Genomic DNA, 14,985 nt, shown 5'->3' with positions numbered 1-14,985 from the left:
CTGGGGCGGCAAAGGAACTCAGTTGGTACAGTGCTTAATGAAGAGGAAGGGGTAGAGCAGAGGGTGATGGGGTTATATCAGCCTCAGTGGGAGCAGGGACCCTCTCTCCATCCATAGGACACATCCCCAGTGTCTCCACTGGGCACCACATCCCCATCACCACCATCAGCTCCAAACATGCCGGAGCAGCCCAGCACTCGAGGGCTCGCAGACACCCCTTTCCTGCTGCACTTCCCACCTCCCCCTCGCCTGTTGCTTGGCAGAGAAGTGTTGTTTCTGTGCCTGACATCAGCCAAATAGCTGCCGGCGAGGCCCGTGCCCGGGCAAGCTCCCCACATCTGCTCATGGTGAGCAGGAACGCGTCAGAGCCACCCTCATGCCAGGCTGAGGGATGCAACAGGGGGCTCAGAGACCCCCGGAGCACCAAGCAGCCGAGCCCCACTCCTGCCCCAGCCACCAGCCCTGCTTAATGGCTGCTCATAACAATTAAACCAGACTCAAGCGAGCTTTTCCCCGCATCCAAACCCTCCCCCCATAGAGTCTGGTCTCCTGCAGACTGCTCCGAGACCAGAAAAGCCGGCGCTGACGCACGCCGCTGTTATAATGCATGAGCAGCCCGGTGGCAGGACTGGAAAAGCCGGAGAGCATCTGCAGAGCTCGGCAAATGTCTCGAAGTTGGGATTTGCCGCGTGTTGCAGGCAGGTTTGCTGGCACGGGGAGGCTGTGAGGAAACTAGGGCAGTGTCTGGGAGCTGCTTCGTAAGCCAGGAGATGCTAACGAAACACAGGTCGTTATCTCGGTGCCGCAATTAGCAGCCTGGCTTGGGCAAGGAGGTCGCTTTGTTGAGCAATGGGGAGTGCTTGGGGAGTGATTCAGCTCGTCCCAGCCGTGGTGCTGGGTGCTCGCTGCTCTTGGGAGAGATGAAATAAACAGATCTTACTTAACAGCAGAGAGGTGCCGGGAGGGAAGGGAAGGGGACCGGCATCTCGCTTCCAGGGAGCCGCGCTCTCCTGTGCGTTACTGAGATAAAGCCGGGGCTGCTTTGGGTCTTTGTGCAGAGGTTGGATTCTGAGTGGGAGCGTGAGGGGATGCCCAGGCCGGCGATGGGCAGAGGGCTCAGCATCACCCAGTACCCAGCCGCTCTCAAGGCAGGGGCAATATGGGCACGGATGGGAATTCCCTATGAGGGTGCCCAGAGGAGCTGTGGCTGCCCCATCCCTGGCAGTGCTCAAGGCCAGGTTGGACACAGGGGCTTGGAGCAAGCTGCTCCAGTGGAAGAGGTCCCTGCTTGGAGCTGGATGAGCTTTAAGGTCCCTTCCAACCCAAACCATTCCATGAATTGTCACCCCAACCTGCTTCCAGCCAACCCCCCTCGTACCTCTCAGCCGCACCGAGCAAAAAGGCAAACACTAGAAAGAGAAACCTCAAATACACCAAAAAAACATCCCAAATCTCTCCGTTGGGTGTAAAACTTCCCTGGAAACCTGCTCAGGAAAGACGTTGCTTTTGCATCGTGCTAAATCCAGCAGTGAATCACACGCACAAGGAGCAGGGGTGCCCAAGCTCAGCTTGAATGCAGGCTTAGGGATGCGCCTGGCCATGGTCTACAAGGAGGAAGGAGAGACCAGGGATGCCGATAAGAGCTGGAGGTGGGGAACACGAATACTTTTCATTCCTTTAGTGAAAAAACACCAAAGAAACCAACAAAACACACAAAACCATGGAGGGCACGACCTCGTGACGACACAGCGCCTACAGCAACGGCATCACCACCATCCCGGCACGCACAGCAGGAATGCAGGCACTTCCATAAGAAAACACTTTCCCTGCACCCAAGGCAGACCATTTGCAGTGAGATGCTATCTGCTCGCCTGCACAGACGTGCTGGTGCCCTCCATGGCGATGCACGGAGGCATGAAGCAGGCTGGAGATAAAAGCTGTTTCCTTAGAGCTGCCCTTCCATGACCGCGCTCCCATGGGGAAGGACACTTCACTTTCCTGGCCGTATCCACAGGGACCTGCTCTTTTAGCCCACATCCCTGGGTTTTGGTTTCCAGTGGCGAAAAGATGCTGCCCCGCTGTCATCTTTTCCCTACCCATTCCTATAAATAGGGGCTGATGCTCACATTTAAGAGGACGAGCAATGGGAGGCCTTCATGGAGGACAAGCCCATTGCCATCAGGTGTGTATGGACCGTCCTGGGGTCACCGCCTCCCCATCGTACGTCTCCCACTGGGGAGAAGGTGAAGAAACCTCTCCCATGGTGGCATTTGCATAGATGGCAGGAGATGGGAAGCGCTCGGCAGCACTCTCACGCGCTGCTCACCCACGGACGCAGGCAGCGCCGGGTTCAAGAGGTAGAAAACGCTGCCCGATACATGGGCAAAGCAGGAAATTCTGGAAACCAAATCCATAGTTTGCTGCATGGCTTCGGGCGAGTTATTTTATCTTCCCATCGCTGGGGCCTCCTCTGAGCTGGCCTTGAAGAGCGTTTCCCACTGTGGAGCACCCACGGGGGGAGCGGAGCAGGGGTGAACGATGCTCTAAGGCCAGCCCTTTGCTCCTGTTCCAACTCACTCCTCTGCCTTTGCTTTGCAGAACCTGCGAGTCCGGAGCACAGGGGGAACAGAGTTCTTCACGCGTTCGGCCACCAAGTTCAAAGGGGCTTTGGCCCAGAAGTTCATGTTTGTGGATGGAGATCGGGCCATGTGCGGATCCTACAGGTAACCGACGGCGTCTCCTCTTGCCCACCCCATGGAGGCGTTGGTCAAAGGACCAACACAGACCCACGTAGTCCAAGCCCCAGTCTTTGCCCAGCATGGCCCAGGACCTCATTCCAGACTTTCTCCCCTCCTCTTAAGCTGGGAGATGATCTGTCAAGGCCAGCCTGAGATCTGGAGTGGGACCCAAAGGGGTACCCCCCCAGCCCCACAGCCAGGTCTGGGACACCCCTCCTTCTTGGAGGTGGTGGAACACATCAAGTGCTTCTGCCAGTGGATGTGATGAGCACAAGGAAGGACAAAAGCACTAAGCTGCGGTCAGTCCAAGCTCTCACATCAACCTCGGCTTTTCCGGTCAAGCATTTCCTACCCAAATTTGTCCAAATGAATTTGTCCTGTCCAATTTGTCCCAAGGAAGACTTACTTTGGTGGAAACAGATCCGTTTCAGCGAGCTTTTCAGCTCTGAAAGATGAGATTTATAAACATGGAACTGAAACGTTTCCTGCTTCCTGGCCACACCAAAAAGCCCATCCAGAGCCTCTTTTCTTAACTAACCCAAACCGAGGAGGGAAAAGCAGCCGACACTGAAGAGAAAACCCAACCGCCCCACAGCAAACCCCTTACTTCAAGTCCCAATGTGCTCAAGACTTGAAACCCTCATTCCCACCTGGGTTGAGCGCTGCTCTTTCGATCCCATTGTGATTGCTGTTTACGGTGAGCTCGTGTCCCTGCCAGCAGCAGCAAACCCTCGGGGGAAGCCAGGGCTGGGCAGAGGTGTGTTATTTACCAACAAGCACTGACTTTCCAACGCGTTTCTGTTCCAGCTTCACCTGGTCCGCGGCCAGGACGGACCGAAACGTCATCACGGTCCTCTCAGGCCAAGTGGTGGAGGCGTTCGACAAGCAGTTCCAGGAGCTCTACCTCATGTCCAAAGGGGTGAGCCTCAAATCCATCTCCGTGGGCGAAGAGCCCGAACCCGAGCCCGTAACGCTGCCCTCCGTAGTGCCGGTGACCCCGGCCAACGCTGTGGTGAAGAAGCTGATCAACCCTAAATACGCCCTGGTGAAGGCCAAGAGCGCTGACCAGATCAGCAAGACCTCATCCGAGACCCAGGACAAGAACCAGAAGGTGGACACCAAAGGCAAAGCCCTGCCTGAGGGCCAGGGGGGTGACAGGCACGGAGATGTGGCCGATCTCTCCCTGCTCATCCACCCTGGCCTCCTGAACCTGGAGAAAGCCAACATGTTTGACTACCTGCCCACCTGGGTTGAGCCCGACCCCGAGCCTGGCAGCGAGGTCTTGGGCTACATCAACATCATTGACCCCAAGGTAAAGAACGTGAAGCTCTCGCAGATGAACCGCATCAAAGTGTGTGATGTGTCCCAGGCCAGCGCTCAGCACCGGCAGATGCTGAAGAACAGGGAGATGGAGGCCAAGAAGAACTTGGACCAAGAGCAACTCCTGGTGTCCCCCTGCCAAAGACAGACCCCACAGATCCCCATGGAAGCTCCTGCAGCCACCACAACCAGCCCCATTGAAGGCACCAGCTGGACAATGAGGCAATCAGGCTCGTTTGCTGCTTCACCGTTGGGTCACCACTTGAAGCCACCAGAGGAGACACTGGAGGACGTTAAACCTCCAGTCCCAAAGCCAAGGACCACTCCTGTTGGCATCCTCATGACCAAAGTCCTCACAGCCTGTGACAGCAGCACCGCCCTGGAGGGTGACGCACAGCCACCACTGACCGACCATGGGGGTGCGAAGCAGGAACAGGAGGAGAACACCAACGGAGCCTCAATGGAGAGCTGCCATCTCCAGCCAGACCGGTCAATGGCAGGGCCACAGGCAGACAAAGGGCCTCCCTGTGCCCACAATGGGCTGGGAGAGGAGGAGGAGGAGGAGGAAGAGGAGTACATCACCCTCAGCGACCAGGAGAGCTACTCCAGCAGCTCCGCTGACCACAGCTACCGCCGCTCCAACGCCTCCTCCATCTCAGATGAGTACTTCGAGGTGCGGGACCGCTATGGACCGCTCCGGAGAACCAACTCGGACGTCACCCACAACGGGGAGATCCTTCCCATCCAGAGGAAGCTCAGTGACCCTCACATCAGCCGAGGCACCTTCCTCAGCCCCCTGGGGAGCCTCCCATCCCTAAAGCACATCCGCATGGAGGATGCCAACAAGAGGAGGAGCAACGCGGTGGAGATCAGGTGTGTGCTGCCCCGCACCATCCTGGATGGCAACAGCTCCTACCCCAGCAGTGCCGCGCAGGTAGGACTCCTTGCTGTAACCTTCCCTATGCTTCTCCACCCTACAAAGGTTGCAAACCTGGAGGTGACCCAGCCAGCTTAGCCGAGGCGTGGTGTCATCCCTGGCTTCGGTGTCGCGTCCTACATGCTGAGATCAGGCTTCCCATATAGGACAATAATGCCCCGCATGCAGCCGTGGTAGGAGTCACCCAAAAGGTGCTCTTGGTCAGGAAGGTGGTGGCCGTGACACAGCCATTTGTGGCCGGGAGTGCAATAGGAACGGCTGGCAAAGGGAAGGTTTTGGGGGAATTAAGGATTATCCCATGGCATTGAGCTGCGGGATGGAGCCCAGCGGCTCCGGGCTGTACAGCGCCATCCCACAGCCCATCAGCAGTGGCATCGTGCCCAGGCAGGGACAGACTGTGCGTGCAGGCGTGTCCTCCTCGGGTTTGTTTTCTAGCTCCTCGCAAGGGTGATTAGCATCAAAGTAAAAGCACTCGGACACATAATTAGGCAGAGCAAGACAGAGAAACAGGGACGGCAACCTCTGTGGGCGAGCGCTGCAGTCAGCAGCTTCGTGGCTGCTCCACGAGTGACGCCAGACCTTGTCACCCCATGGGGTGCATGGCCACAGGCTGCACGCCGGCATCCCCACGGATGGAGCTTGGGATGCACAGCAACATCCCCACTGATGGAGCTCAGGGTGTGTGTACACCAGCATCCCCACTGCTGGAGTGCAGGGTACACACCAGCATCCCCACTGCTGGAGCACGGGATGCACACCAGCATCCCCACGGATGGAGCTCAGGGTGTATGTACACCAGCATCCCCACTGATGGAGCTCAGGGTGTATGTACACCAGCATCCCCACTGCTGGAGTGCAGGGTACACACCAGCATCCCCACTGATGGAGTGCAGGATGCACACCAGCATCCCCACTGCTGGAGCACGGGATGCACACCAGCATCCCCACCACAGCAGGAGCATCACCCCATCCACTCAGTGGGGATCGCAGGGTCAGTCCCTTATTTCCACCCAAGCACTGCAGCCTCTTGCACCACTATGAAGCCATTTGGTTTCTCAAGGCTCCCTACCCGCTGTTTTCAGGGCATTCAAACCCTCAGGGCTAAATCAGCAGCTGAAAGCACTGAAGCCACCTGAGGTTACCCGAGCTGAGCATCTAATCTGTATTTACAGGGAATTAGATTTACAAGCCCCGAATCCACTCGCTTCTCCCTTCCCAGCCAGCGCCACAGAGCTCAGAGCAGGGTTTTAATCACATCACAAATCCCCTCGTGCCCTGCGGAGCTGTGCAGGGCGAGGAGCTCTGCTTTGATGCTCTGCACCCAGGCCTCTGGTGCCACCTTGCTCAGAGTGGACATTGGTGTTCCTGCAATAACTTGTCCCGGCCCTTTGATGAAAGGCAGGTACTTAACAACACCATCGGGATTGGGAAAAGCAGCCCTCAACTGATGGAAATGCGCAGGGAAGAGCTCCTCCCATGTGCAAAGTTAATAAAGCAACCCTTGATTAACTTCCTAGAAACCTCGGATCCAAAAAGAATCACCATCAACCACTACCAGAGCTTTTCATTCTGCATCCACACTTCTTACGTGCTGGCCCATAGCCCAAAATGCAGGTGGAGGCTCAGCCACAGGGCAAACATCACGGGTTTTCCATCACTTTGGGAACACAGCACCCGAGTTACCCGCAGAGCATCACCTTGCCCACGTACACACAGCCCTGCTCCCACCCAGCTGCATGGTTGAGAGAGCACGGTAGCATTGGCTGATGCACTGCAGGGGTCACTCAGGTCTTCTCCTGTCCCTGCAGACCCCTTGAGGTCTGTGCAGAGCAGAGGGTTCCAGACAAGCCCCCCCCCTCCATTCCTTGTTTACCCACCCTGCCAGCTCCATGCCCGCTCAGCAGAGCCCTTACCTGGGTACAGGACCCTGGTGATCATCCCTGGCATGATGATAACCAACAAGGGCAGCGTCTTCAGGTGGCTGGCCAGGATGGAGCCAGCCTTGGCGTGACTCAGGCTCTTAGCAGAGACTGACCACTGGACGATGGCCTGTGGGAGAGCCAGGCAATGGCCGAGAAGCCACCAACATCCATTCCATGTGAGCCTCCTCCTTGCCAAAGTGCATCCCAAGCATCTCCAAATGCTGGAGCCGCTGGGCCCAAACGCAGCTCCAAACATAGATGTGTACCCAAATTGGGTGGGTTTCTCTCCAGACCAGCATTGGGTCTGTGTTACGCCATAGCACCAGAAATCCCAGTGCAACCACAGCAGTGTGTCCAACCATTCCCCACCACCACCATCCTCTCTTTTCTTGCCCCTTCTATTCCACCTCCTCCCCAAAGAGTGCCCACAATGAAATGGACACAGAGTGCAGCCAGCTCCTACCGCAGCTCACCACCCACACTGCCCAAACCATCACACCTCAAAGCTCTGGCCAAGCCATGTCCATCCCCAACGCAGCCAGCCCTGGGCTTTGAGGCAATCTCTTAAACAGGCAAAATCCATAGGAAGTGCTGGCTTTAAAAGAGCTTAAACTCTCCCCCAAAGGCTTACAGAGAAGTAAGTGCTCAGCATCCAGCAGCCATTCCTGACCTCGTGGTGGGCAAAAAGGATGGGGTGCTGGTTCTTGGGGTGGGATGCTTGGGGAAGCATCTACCTGAGAGCCAGAGCATGTCAAGAGCCACAGGACTCACAGCCCAGCTCAGGCACCACACGCACCACATCAGCACATAATGACCTCGAAGGGAGAGGAGCTGAATCACCCTTGGTCCTTCCCACCTGCAGACATCTCAGAGCTTAGCACTGATTTTAAGCCATCTGGTTAAATCAACCTAGCGTTACCCAAGACCAAACTGCTTGGATGCAACCCCTATGGTGAAAGCAGGAGGCATCAGCTCGAGGGCCATTGGGATACTGGTGCTAAGTGACTGGGCACTGAGATGATGCCAGCAGCAGGGTGAGGGTCACGGCACAGCAGGGCAGGTCGGTGCAGCCAGCGCTGCAGCCTCCCAGCCCCAGCTCATCCTGCCATCAGCACCGGCGCTTGTTGGATTCCATCTTGCCCGGGTACATGTGCACAGGGTGCAATCACACCTCCACGTTGCGGTGCAGGCACACCCAAAGGGGAAGATAAGTATCTGGTGACCGCAGCCATGCAGTAAGGCTTTACCTGGGCCACAACTGAGATTAACGATGCTCAGACCTGATCCAAACGTGTCTCTCAACCCGGGTAATCACAGCCACCCCCGCAGCGGTGCTGCTGCTCACTTGTCTGCTCATCCCACCTCCTCTCCATCCTTTCATCTCATCTTGGTAGCTGCCTCATCCCACAGGTTGGGTCTGGATGACTGAATGCTCTTTGGGCCTGAAATGAGGGCTTAGATGATTAAGATGGGTGTTCAGGCTGCTGCTGGGGAGAAGGTGTTGAGATGCCACTGGCATCCTTGGTTCTGGGTCTCCAGGCAGCAGTGATTTGGCCCTGGATAGCCCCTGGGCTGATGAGATGCTGCAGTGTGCAGGGCAATGTGTTGCCAGAGCAAGAAACAGAGGAGCAGCAGTGGCTTTGAGCTGCCACCAGTCTCAATAGGATTTGAGGAAGGGAGTGCACCAGGTGATAAAGGGGTTTGTCCATGAGGACCAGGCACCAGCATCCTTACCACACCAGGAGCTCATCTCTTTCTCTACTCTTTAACAAACAGGGGACTCACATCTACCGCTACCGACCCAGGAACCCCGTGGGCAGAGAACAAGGCAAGGAGGTCTCCTGCTCCCCAACACATGAGAAACCCCCCGGGGCCACCAAATACAGAGGGGATGGAGCCGAACCCAAAAAGACCATTGCAGGCAGCCAGCCCTATTGGCAGAGCAAAGCCTTCAGCCCCAGCAAGCAGCCCGGCCACGTCTCAGCCAGCAATCCCAGGACATCAAGCAAGTGCTTAAGCTCCCTGCCGGAAAGCCAGAAGACAACGGAGGAGATGAGGACACCCCTCGGCATCCCGCTTTCCAAACTGTCCCAATCCAAGCACCTCAAGAGCAGGGTTGCGGGAGCGCCGGGTGCTTCTATTGACTCCAAAAAGAAGCCTCCTGAGCCCAGCAGCCAGAAGGAGCATTAGGTAAAGGTGGACTTCCATGGTGAGAGCCGTAGTAGAGCGTGCCTGGACCCCAGGCAATGCTGTGTTACATGGGGCAGGGGAATCTTGTTTACATTTACCTGGTCGGTGCACCAGGACCGCATGGCTACGATAGACAGCCCAAAAGTCATCCCGGTCCAGGGCAGGTCTCCAGAGACTGGATCTCGGAAGAGATGCATGGCATCGGCTCTGGGCAGGTGGCAGGTCGTGTTGGGAATGATCTTGGATGGCACAGCTTTTAGATAGGCCTCTTCCAGGTTGGGGTAACTTCCGATCTCCTTGAGAAAGCATCGTTGGGTTGGAGGCCAGCGAAGCCCCTCCGGTGGCCGGAGATCGGCTGGCAAAGCTCACCGCAACCCTTTGACTCAGAGGTGCTGCCCAAAGAGGGCTCCTTCATGGTCGTGTTTGCTTGTAGTTGTTTAAGAGACTCTCCTATCGTCGGTTTGCACAGCAGGTCCCATGGCAGCCCAGCCTCAGAGGGTGACCTGTGTCCTGGGACAAAGGGACCCACCTCTTTTGACCTCGTACTGTAAAAGCAACTTGCCTGTTAAAGCTCCCTGGTGCCAGAGCAGGGGAAGCTCGCCTAGGACTGTTAAATGCGAGATTAGGGCAGCCTTTGACTTGATGTGCTACAGCTCAAGGTGCTCAAATGTCTTCTACCCCTCTGAGTGTTTCCCCAGCATCCCCCATGCAGCTCCAGCCCCAAACCTCCAGCAACCAGTGAAAAAAAGAACAAAAAAAAGAACAAAAAAAAAAAGCCATCTTCACTGCTTTCTTTCCTATAAAATGGAACCCAAGGTCTGCGCCTTGGCCTGAGCCCCACTGAGGAGTACGTGCCATGGACAAGCCTTAGCAAGCAGCCCTTTGGCAGCTGCTTTGGTGCTCCTCCTTGCTGCTCCATAGCCAGCAGCCCCAGGCTCTGCCCTGGCCCCCCCCCCTCCCACCATCTCCCTGCTCCTGGGGGGCTGAAAGCTCCTTGCAGCTCCTCCAATACCTCCAGCAGGAGAATTCCAGAGCCAGCGGCATCGCTTTTTGGATGAGGGAGGGATGGGAGGCACCGGCCCCCTTATGCTGTTGGCCACCCATGCAGCAGCATGGAGATAAGCAGGGAGGTGTTGGCACCCCCATACCCACAGCAGCTGGTGCTCAGGGTAAGAGACAGGAGGCTCTGGGGACTCAAAGCAAGGCCCATGAGCATCCCTTGGTGGATTTGTCCCCGTCTGGTCCAGCTGTCGCATCCTGCATCCCTTCCACCCTGCCCATGGGGCCCTCAGCTCAGCCCTCTCCAAAGTGGGAACATGGTCCTGGGAAGTCACCTTCCTGCAGGACCATCCCCACCAGCGCTGCTGTCTTTAGACCAAGAGCAAACCCCTCGGGCATCAAGTGCCAGCTCAACGCCTCAGACACCCATCCTGCTCCATCATCCCCTCCTGCCTGAGGACAGCCCTTTCCCTGCATCCCCATCCCAGGGCATCCCCCTGACCTGAGGCTATTGGGGACTTCACAGAGGGGCATCATCCACCGTGCCCCCCCACACACCTCCCCTTTGCAAAGCAGGGAGTCAGCCCTGCTAAACTCCTCCTGCTCTTGTGCAAGCAGCCCTGGCCCCCCTCCAGCTCTTGGCTTACCCAGGCGCCGGCTACTCCCAAGCTTTGCATGGGTGTTGGGCACCAACAAAGGCTCTCCAGAGGCAGAGATTTGCGCCCGGGGGTGCGGGCCCGCTCCCTTCCCAAAGGTGTTCACCGGCAAGTCCCGACACCTACGCCTGCACCAGGACAGCGGGAGCTCAGCCTGCGGATACCGGGCTGCAGCCCATGGGCTCCACCGGGATTAACAGCCCCATGTGAATGCCAGGTGGGTGCAGGATGGGATGGTCTCTCTTATCCGTGATGCTGGAGCCACCATGAAGCAGCCACTGAGCTCTCTGCAAAGCAAAGTGATGTCTGCACCCCTTTGGTCCTCACCCGCTTGTTGTGCAGCTCTCCCCAGCATCCATGCAAGGGGATGTGTACAACTCTCCTGCTCTCCCCGGTGAGATGCAGCCTCAGAGCCAAGCAATGCGTTTTCTTACCCCTTCAAGCAGCAATAAGGGGGGCAATGGGCCAGGCAGAGCAGGCCCAGAGGACTCACAGCTTAGCAGATGGGTATTAGCATCACTGATGCAGATATCACGGTCTGAAGACGTGAACAACATAGACTGTGAAGAGCATCCTGTATTAGAGGAGCTTGACAAGAGGTGACAAAGCCTCCAGGTCTTGCGGGCTCCTGAGGACAAGAACCGTGACCAGCACCTCGTGTTCTGGCTCCCCTGGACCAGTCCCTGTCGCAGGCACCCTCGGCTCCCTGCACGCACCATGAAGGTTGGCAAAGCCAAAAAGAGCCAGGCTCCGCAGCCGCTGGAGGGGGTTTTCCCAGCCAAACTCACCAGGCACAAGCTTCACAGGGAGCCCCATGGCCAACTACGGCTTCAGACAACAACCAGCTGTGCCCGAGCGCCTCGGCTAATGCAAAAGCTGCGGCCGCCGCTCGGATCTGCTTGGGCAGGCATCGTGCTCCTCTGCCTTCTTGCTGGCGTTATTGTCCCTTCTGCAGGAAGTATCTGTCCTCCCATTTGTATTGTGTGCATAGATCCTGCTCATCCAGGGCTCGCCCAGGACCGAGCTCTGCTTTTGCACTGGGGAGCAGCCTTGGGACCGGGCTGGCTGCAGGTCCGGAGCTGCTCCCACCTCCATAGCAGAGCTCCCGTGTGGCACTGGGTCAAAGCCTGCCCGCTGAAGCCGGCTGCTGCAGGGAACGGTGGGAATCCTCTCAGAATTCCTCTCTGGAATCGCCCTCTGTAGTTAAACGCCTGCCTTTGAAGCTGGGACCTGACTTTTTGCCTCCTACTCCTCAGGGCCCAGGGTCCCGATGGCAGAATAAGGCTGATGAGCACCTGCGTGAGGCAGGTACAGAGACACAACAGTGCTGAGCGCGTTCAGAGAGGGTTGGGGACCGGGATGAAGGCACGGCTCCATGCTCTGCATCCCCATGGAATCAATCCCCTGCGGCAGTGCCTTGCAGCAGCACCACCTCCTGCAACGGTGGGATCCGTTCTGAAGCCCCCATCACAACAGCACTGCAAGTTTCCCAGAGCAGGACTGGAAACGCTGCTTCACCATCAGACACTTGATATCATCCATCTCTCGGAAGCACGGACCAGAGGCCAATATGTGGAGCAGCAATGACCACATGGGAGACCAGGGGGGATGCTCCACGGCATCTTCACCCAAAGGCAATGGCACAGGGGGCTGGGGACACAGGGGAATCACAGACTTCCTTCAGGCAACTGCTGCAGGCCAAAGCCCTGCTGTGCATCTTGGCCACCGAACTGCTTAGACTGAGTCTTCTTATTTATTTCTGAGACCACAAAGTGGGCAGGGGGGGGGTTCTCCTGTCGGGGGGGTCCACGATGCCCCAGCTCTTACCTTTCACCACCAGCACGATGGCTCCGAGGACCACGATGAGCATCTGCAGCGTGTCGGTGTAGATGACGGCCACCAGCCCTCCTGCAGGAGAGCAAGGCACAACGTGGCAAGGCACAGTCGCTGGCGCCCGGTCCTCCAGCCCCAATAAAGCTGCCCGTGCTGGCAGAGATGTGCCTGTCATTGTGCTGTGACATTTGGGGATGCAGTGGGAGTGTGGAGGGGGAATGGCACCCCATACATGGGGAGGGGGACAGACAATAGCCACGGGAAGGGAAGGGGAGCCAAGGGGTGGCAGGAGGGGAGGATGCAGCCCCAGGTCCCCATGCAGTCAGGAGGATGCCCATGAGCCTCTTTGGATCCTCCAGCAAGCAAACCACATTCAGGATGTTGGTCTCATCCCACCTCTCCCCAGCAACATAGAACCAGTTAGGTTGGAAAAGACCTTTAAGATCATCAAGTCCAACTATTGTAGAGGTTTCCCCTTCCTACACCCCCTCAGCTCTCCCAATCCCACAGTTGTTTTTTCCAGCTGATGCTTACTGGGGTCCCCCTTGGCCATTAGACCAGCAGTATTCCTCCCTTTCCATCCCAAGCTCTCTCTCTGGACCTGTTGCAAAGCCAGGAGCTGCTCATGTAGCCAGAAAGCAATTACTCAGCACATGAGCAAAAGCATTAACAAGCAGTGGAGCTGGAGGAAACGGGCTGAAAACTGAACCAGCTTCAACCCCAGTCCCCGACTCACATCCCAGGAATTCAGGGCTGCACCTTCCCCGGCCGTGCCTGGGATTTGGAGGGATGTTCTTGGGATGAGGGTGACGCAATGATCACACACACACACTGAAGTGCGCTTGCATCACGACAAGCCTTGTGGGCAGGAAAAATACCTGAGATGGGATTTGCTTAAAACCAAAGTCTTGCAAAATCCACCCTCTTTCGGATATGCTTAAACTGAGTCCCGTTTTGATGCCTGGGATGAGATAGAGAGGGAGAATCTACTGCAGGGGAGGGAATGTCCCACCTACAGTAATGACCAAAAGGGCTGGCAGGGATACAGGGTCCCATGGTCTAAGAGTGGGACTGAAAGCCAGGAGCCCACAGTTTCCAACTCCAGCTCCATCATTGCCTCCAGATCCCTATGGGACCACAGGGACTGACCCTGCAAGAGGAATAGGTGAGAAATACCCTCAAGAGCTTTGCAAAGGGAAGGCAGCAAGTTGCACTGCAGGCAGGGCAAGTGGGAGGGAAATGAGCTGGGTAAAGGGCTCTCAGCCTGTAGATTCCATAGTAATAGTCCTGTAATAGGAGAAGCCCTGATTGTTGCTGGTACAAATAGGTACACGCACAAGAAAGCACTTAACTACATGATGGAGGAGGAGTTATTACAAATAGAAAGCTATAATGACAAAGCAGAGGTCAAGTATTGAGTCATTGCTTGAGCTGACGCTTGAAGAAGGATGCTCAGATACTGCCTGGGTAGGGCAGGGAATGTGATCCCCATGGAGTATAAATCCCCAAAGACTTTCCAGGAGCAAAAAGTAATAGCAATAAAGTGAAAGCAGGAGGGTGAGTGGTATGGTTCAACCAAAGAAGAACGATTTGAGGCCAGCAGGCACTGAGTACCCCACCTGCAATGGGGTAAGAGCCCCGCGACCACCAGCATCAGGACAGTGGAGAGGTAAAGGTCCCAGCCCAGGCAGACTTGCACAAGGAGGGCCCCCGAGTACAGGTCAGTCTGTGCATGGAGGAGGAAACACAGGGGCTGGGGAAGGTGACATCCACTTCCTAGACAGCACCCAAGGGCTGCCCCAGGAGCGGTACAGCAGGGAAGCGATCAAAACTATGGGCACAGAGAGGATGTTGTGTTGTGTGTGCCAATAGGATAACTCCAAAGCCAGCGCTGAAGCTGGGGTCCCATATGGGACCCGTATGTCACTGCTGCAGATGGGTGTCACAGGCCACCTACCTCCAAAGAGCAGCACAAGCAGCTCCAGTCATCTGTAACTGGGTTCAGCTGGATGCAGACAGTGGGATGGAAGGGTCAGAAAGGGGATGCTTTGGAGCATCAGTGTTGCCACAGCCTGCACCGTGATACTCAGCCCTCTGCAGGATCAGACCCTAACCTGAACTACCTCCTTACTGCCCTGAGTACCTCCAGTTCCAGTGCCCTGTTCTCAAGTGGCATCTCACCATGCTTTGTACAGAGATGGGGCTGGTACCAACACCCCAGGGGTGGCTGTAGCTGGTATTTCACATTCTGCTGGGCAGGATTCACCCTCCTGGCACCCACGCTGCTGGCAAGAGGCTGCCAAGGACCAGCTCCCCCATCCCCAGCTGCAGCTCAATGGTCTGGGCCATCAAACCAGTCAGGAGGATGGCAGGAGCCTAAAGATGCTGCT

At 56.6% G+C, this 14,985-nt stretch overlaps 1 protein-coding gene across 3 annotated transcripts in view; it reads left to right on the top strand.

The window, feature by feature from the left end:
• The window catches only part of LOC136016941 (GRB2-related adapter protein-like), a 32,593-nt gene extending 20,483 nt beyond the window's left edge, over window positions 1-12,110 (top strand). For 2 of the 3 annotated variants that reach the window (XM_065684724.1, XM_065684723.1), the window contains 3 exons: window positions 2,599-2,723; window positions 3,546-4,992; window positions 8,694-12,110. In XM_065684724.1, coding sequence (XP_065540796.1) covers window positions 2,599-2,723; window positions 3,546-4,992; window positions 8,694-9,107 — 1,986 coding nt within the window. In that variant the 3' untranslated portion in view covers window positions 9,108-12,110. The remainder of the gene's footprint in view (window positions 1-2,598; window positions 2,724-3,545; window positions 4,993-8,693) is intronic. The other variant, XM_065684725.1, reaches the window with a different exon arrangement.
• The last annotated feature ends 2,875 nt before the right edge of the window (window positions 12,111-14,985 follow it).

The sequence above is a fragment of the Lathamus discolor genome, chromosome 6 (genome assembly GCF_037157495.1).
Source record: "Lathamus discolor isolate bLatDis1 chromosome 6, bLatDis1.hap1, whole genome shotgun sequence".
NCBI lineage: Eukaryota > Metazoa > Chordata > Aves > Psittaciformes > Psittacidae > Lathamus > Lathamus discolor.
The sequence above is the reverse complement of the archived record's forward strand: the minus strand, read 5'-3'. Positions and strand labels throughout refer to the sequence as shown.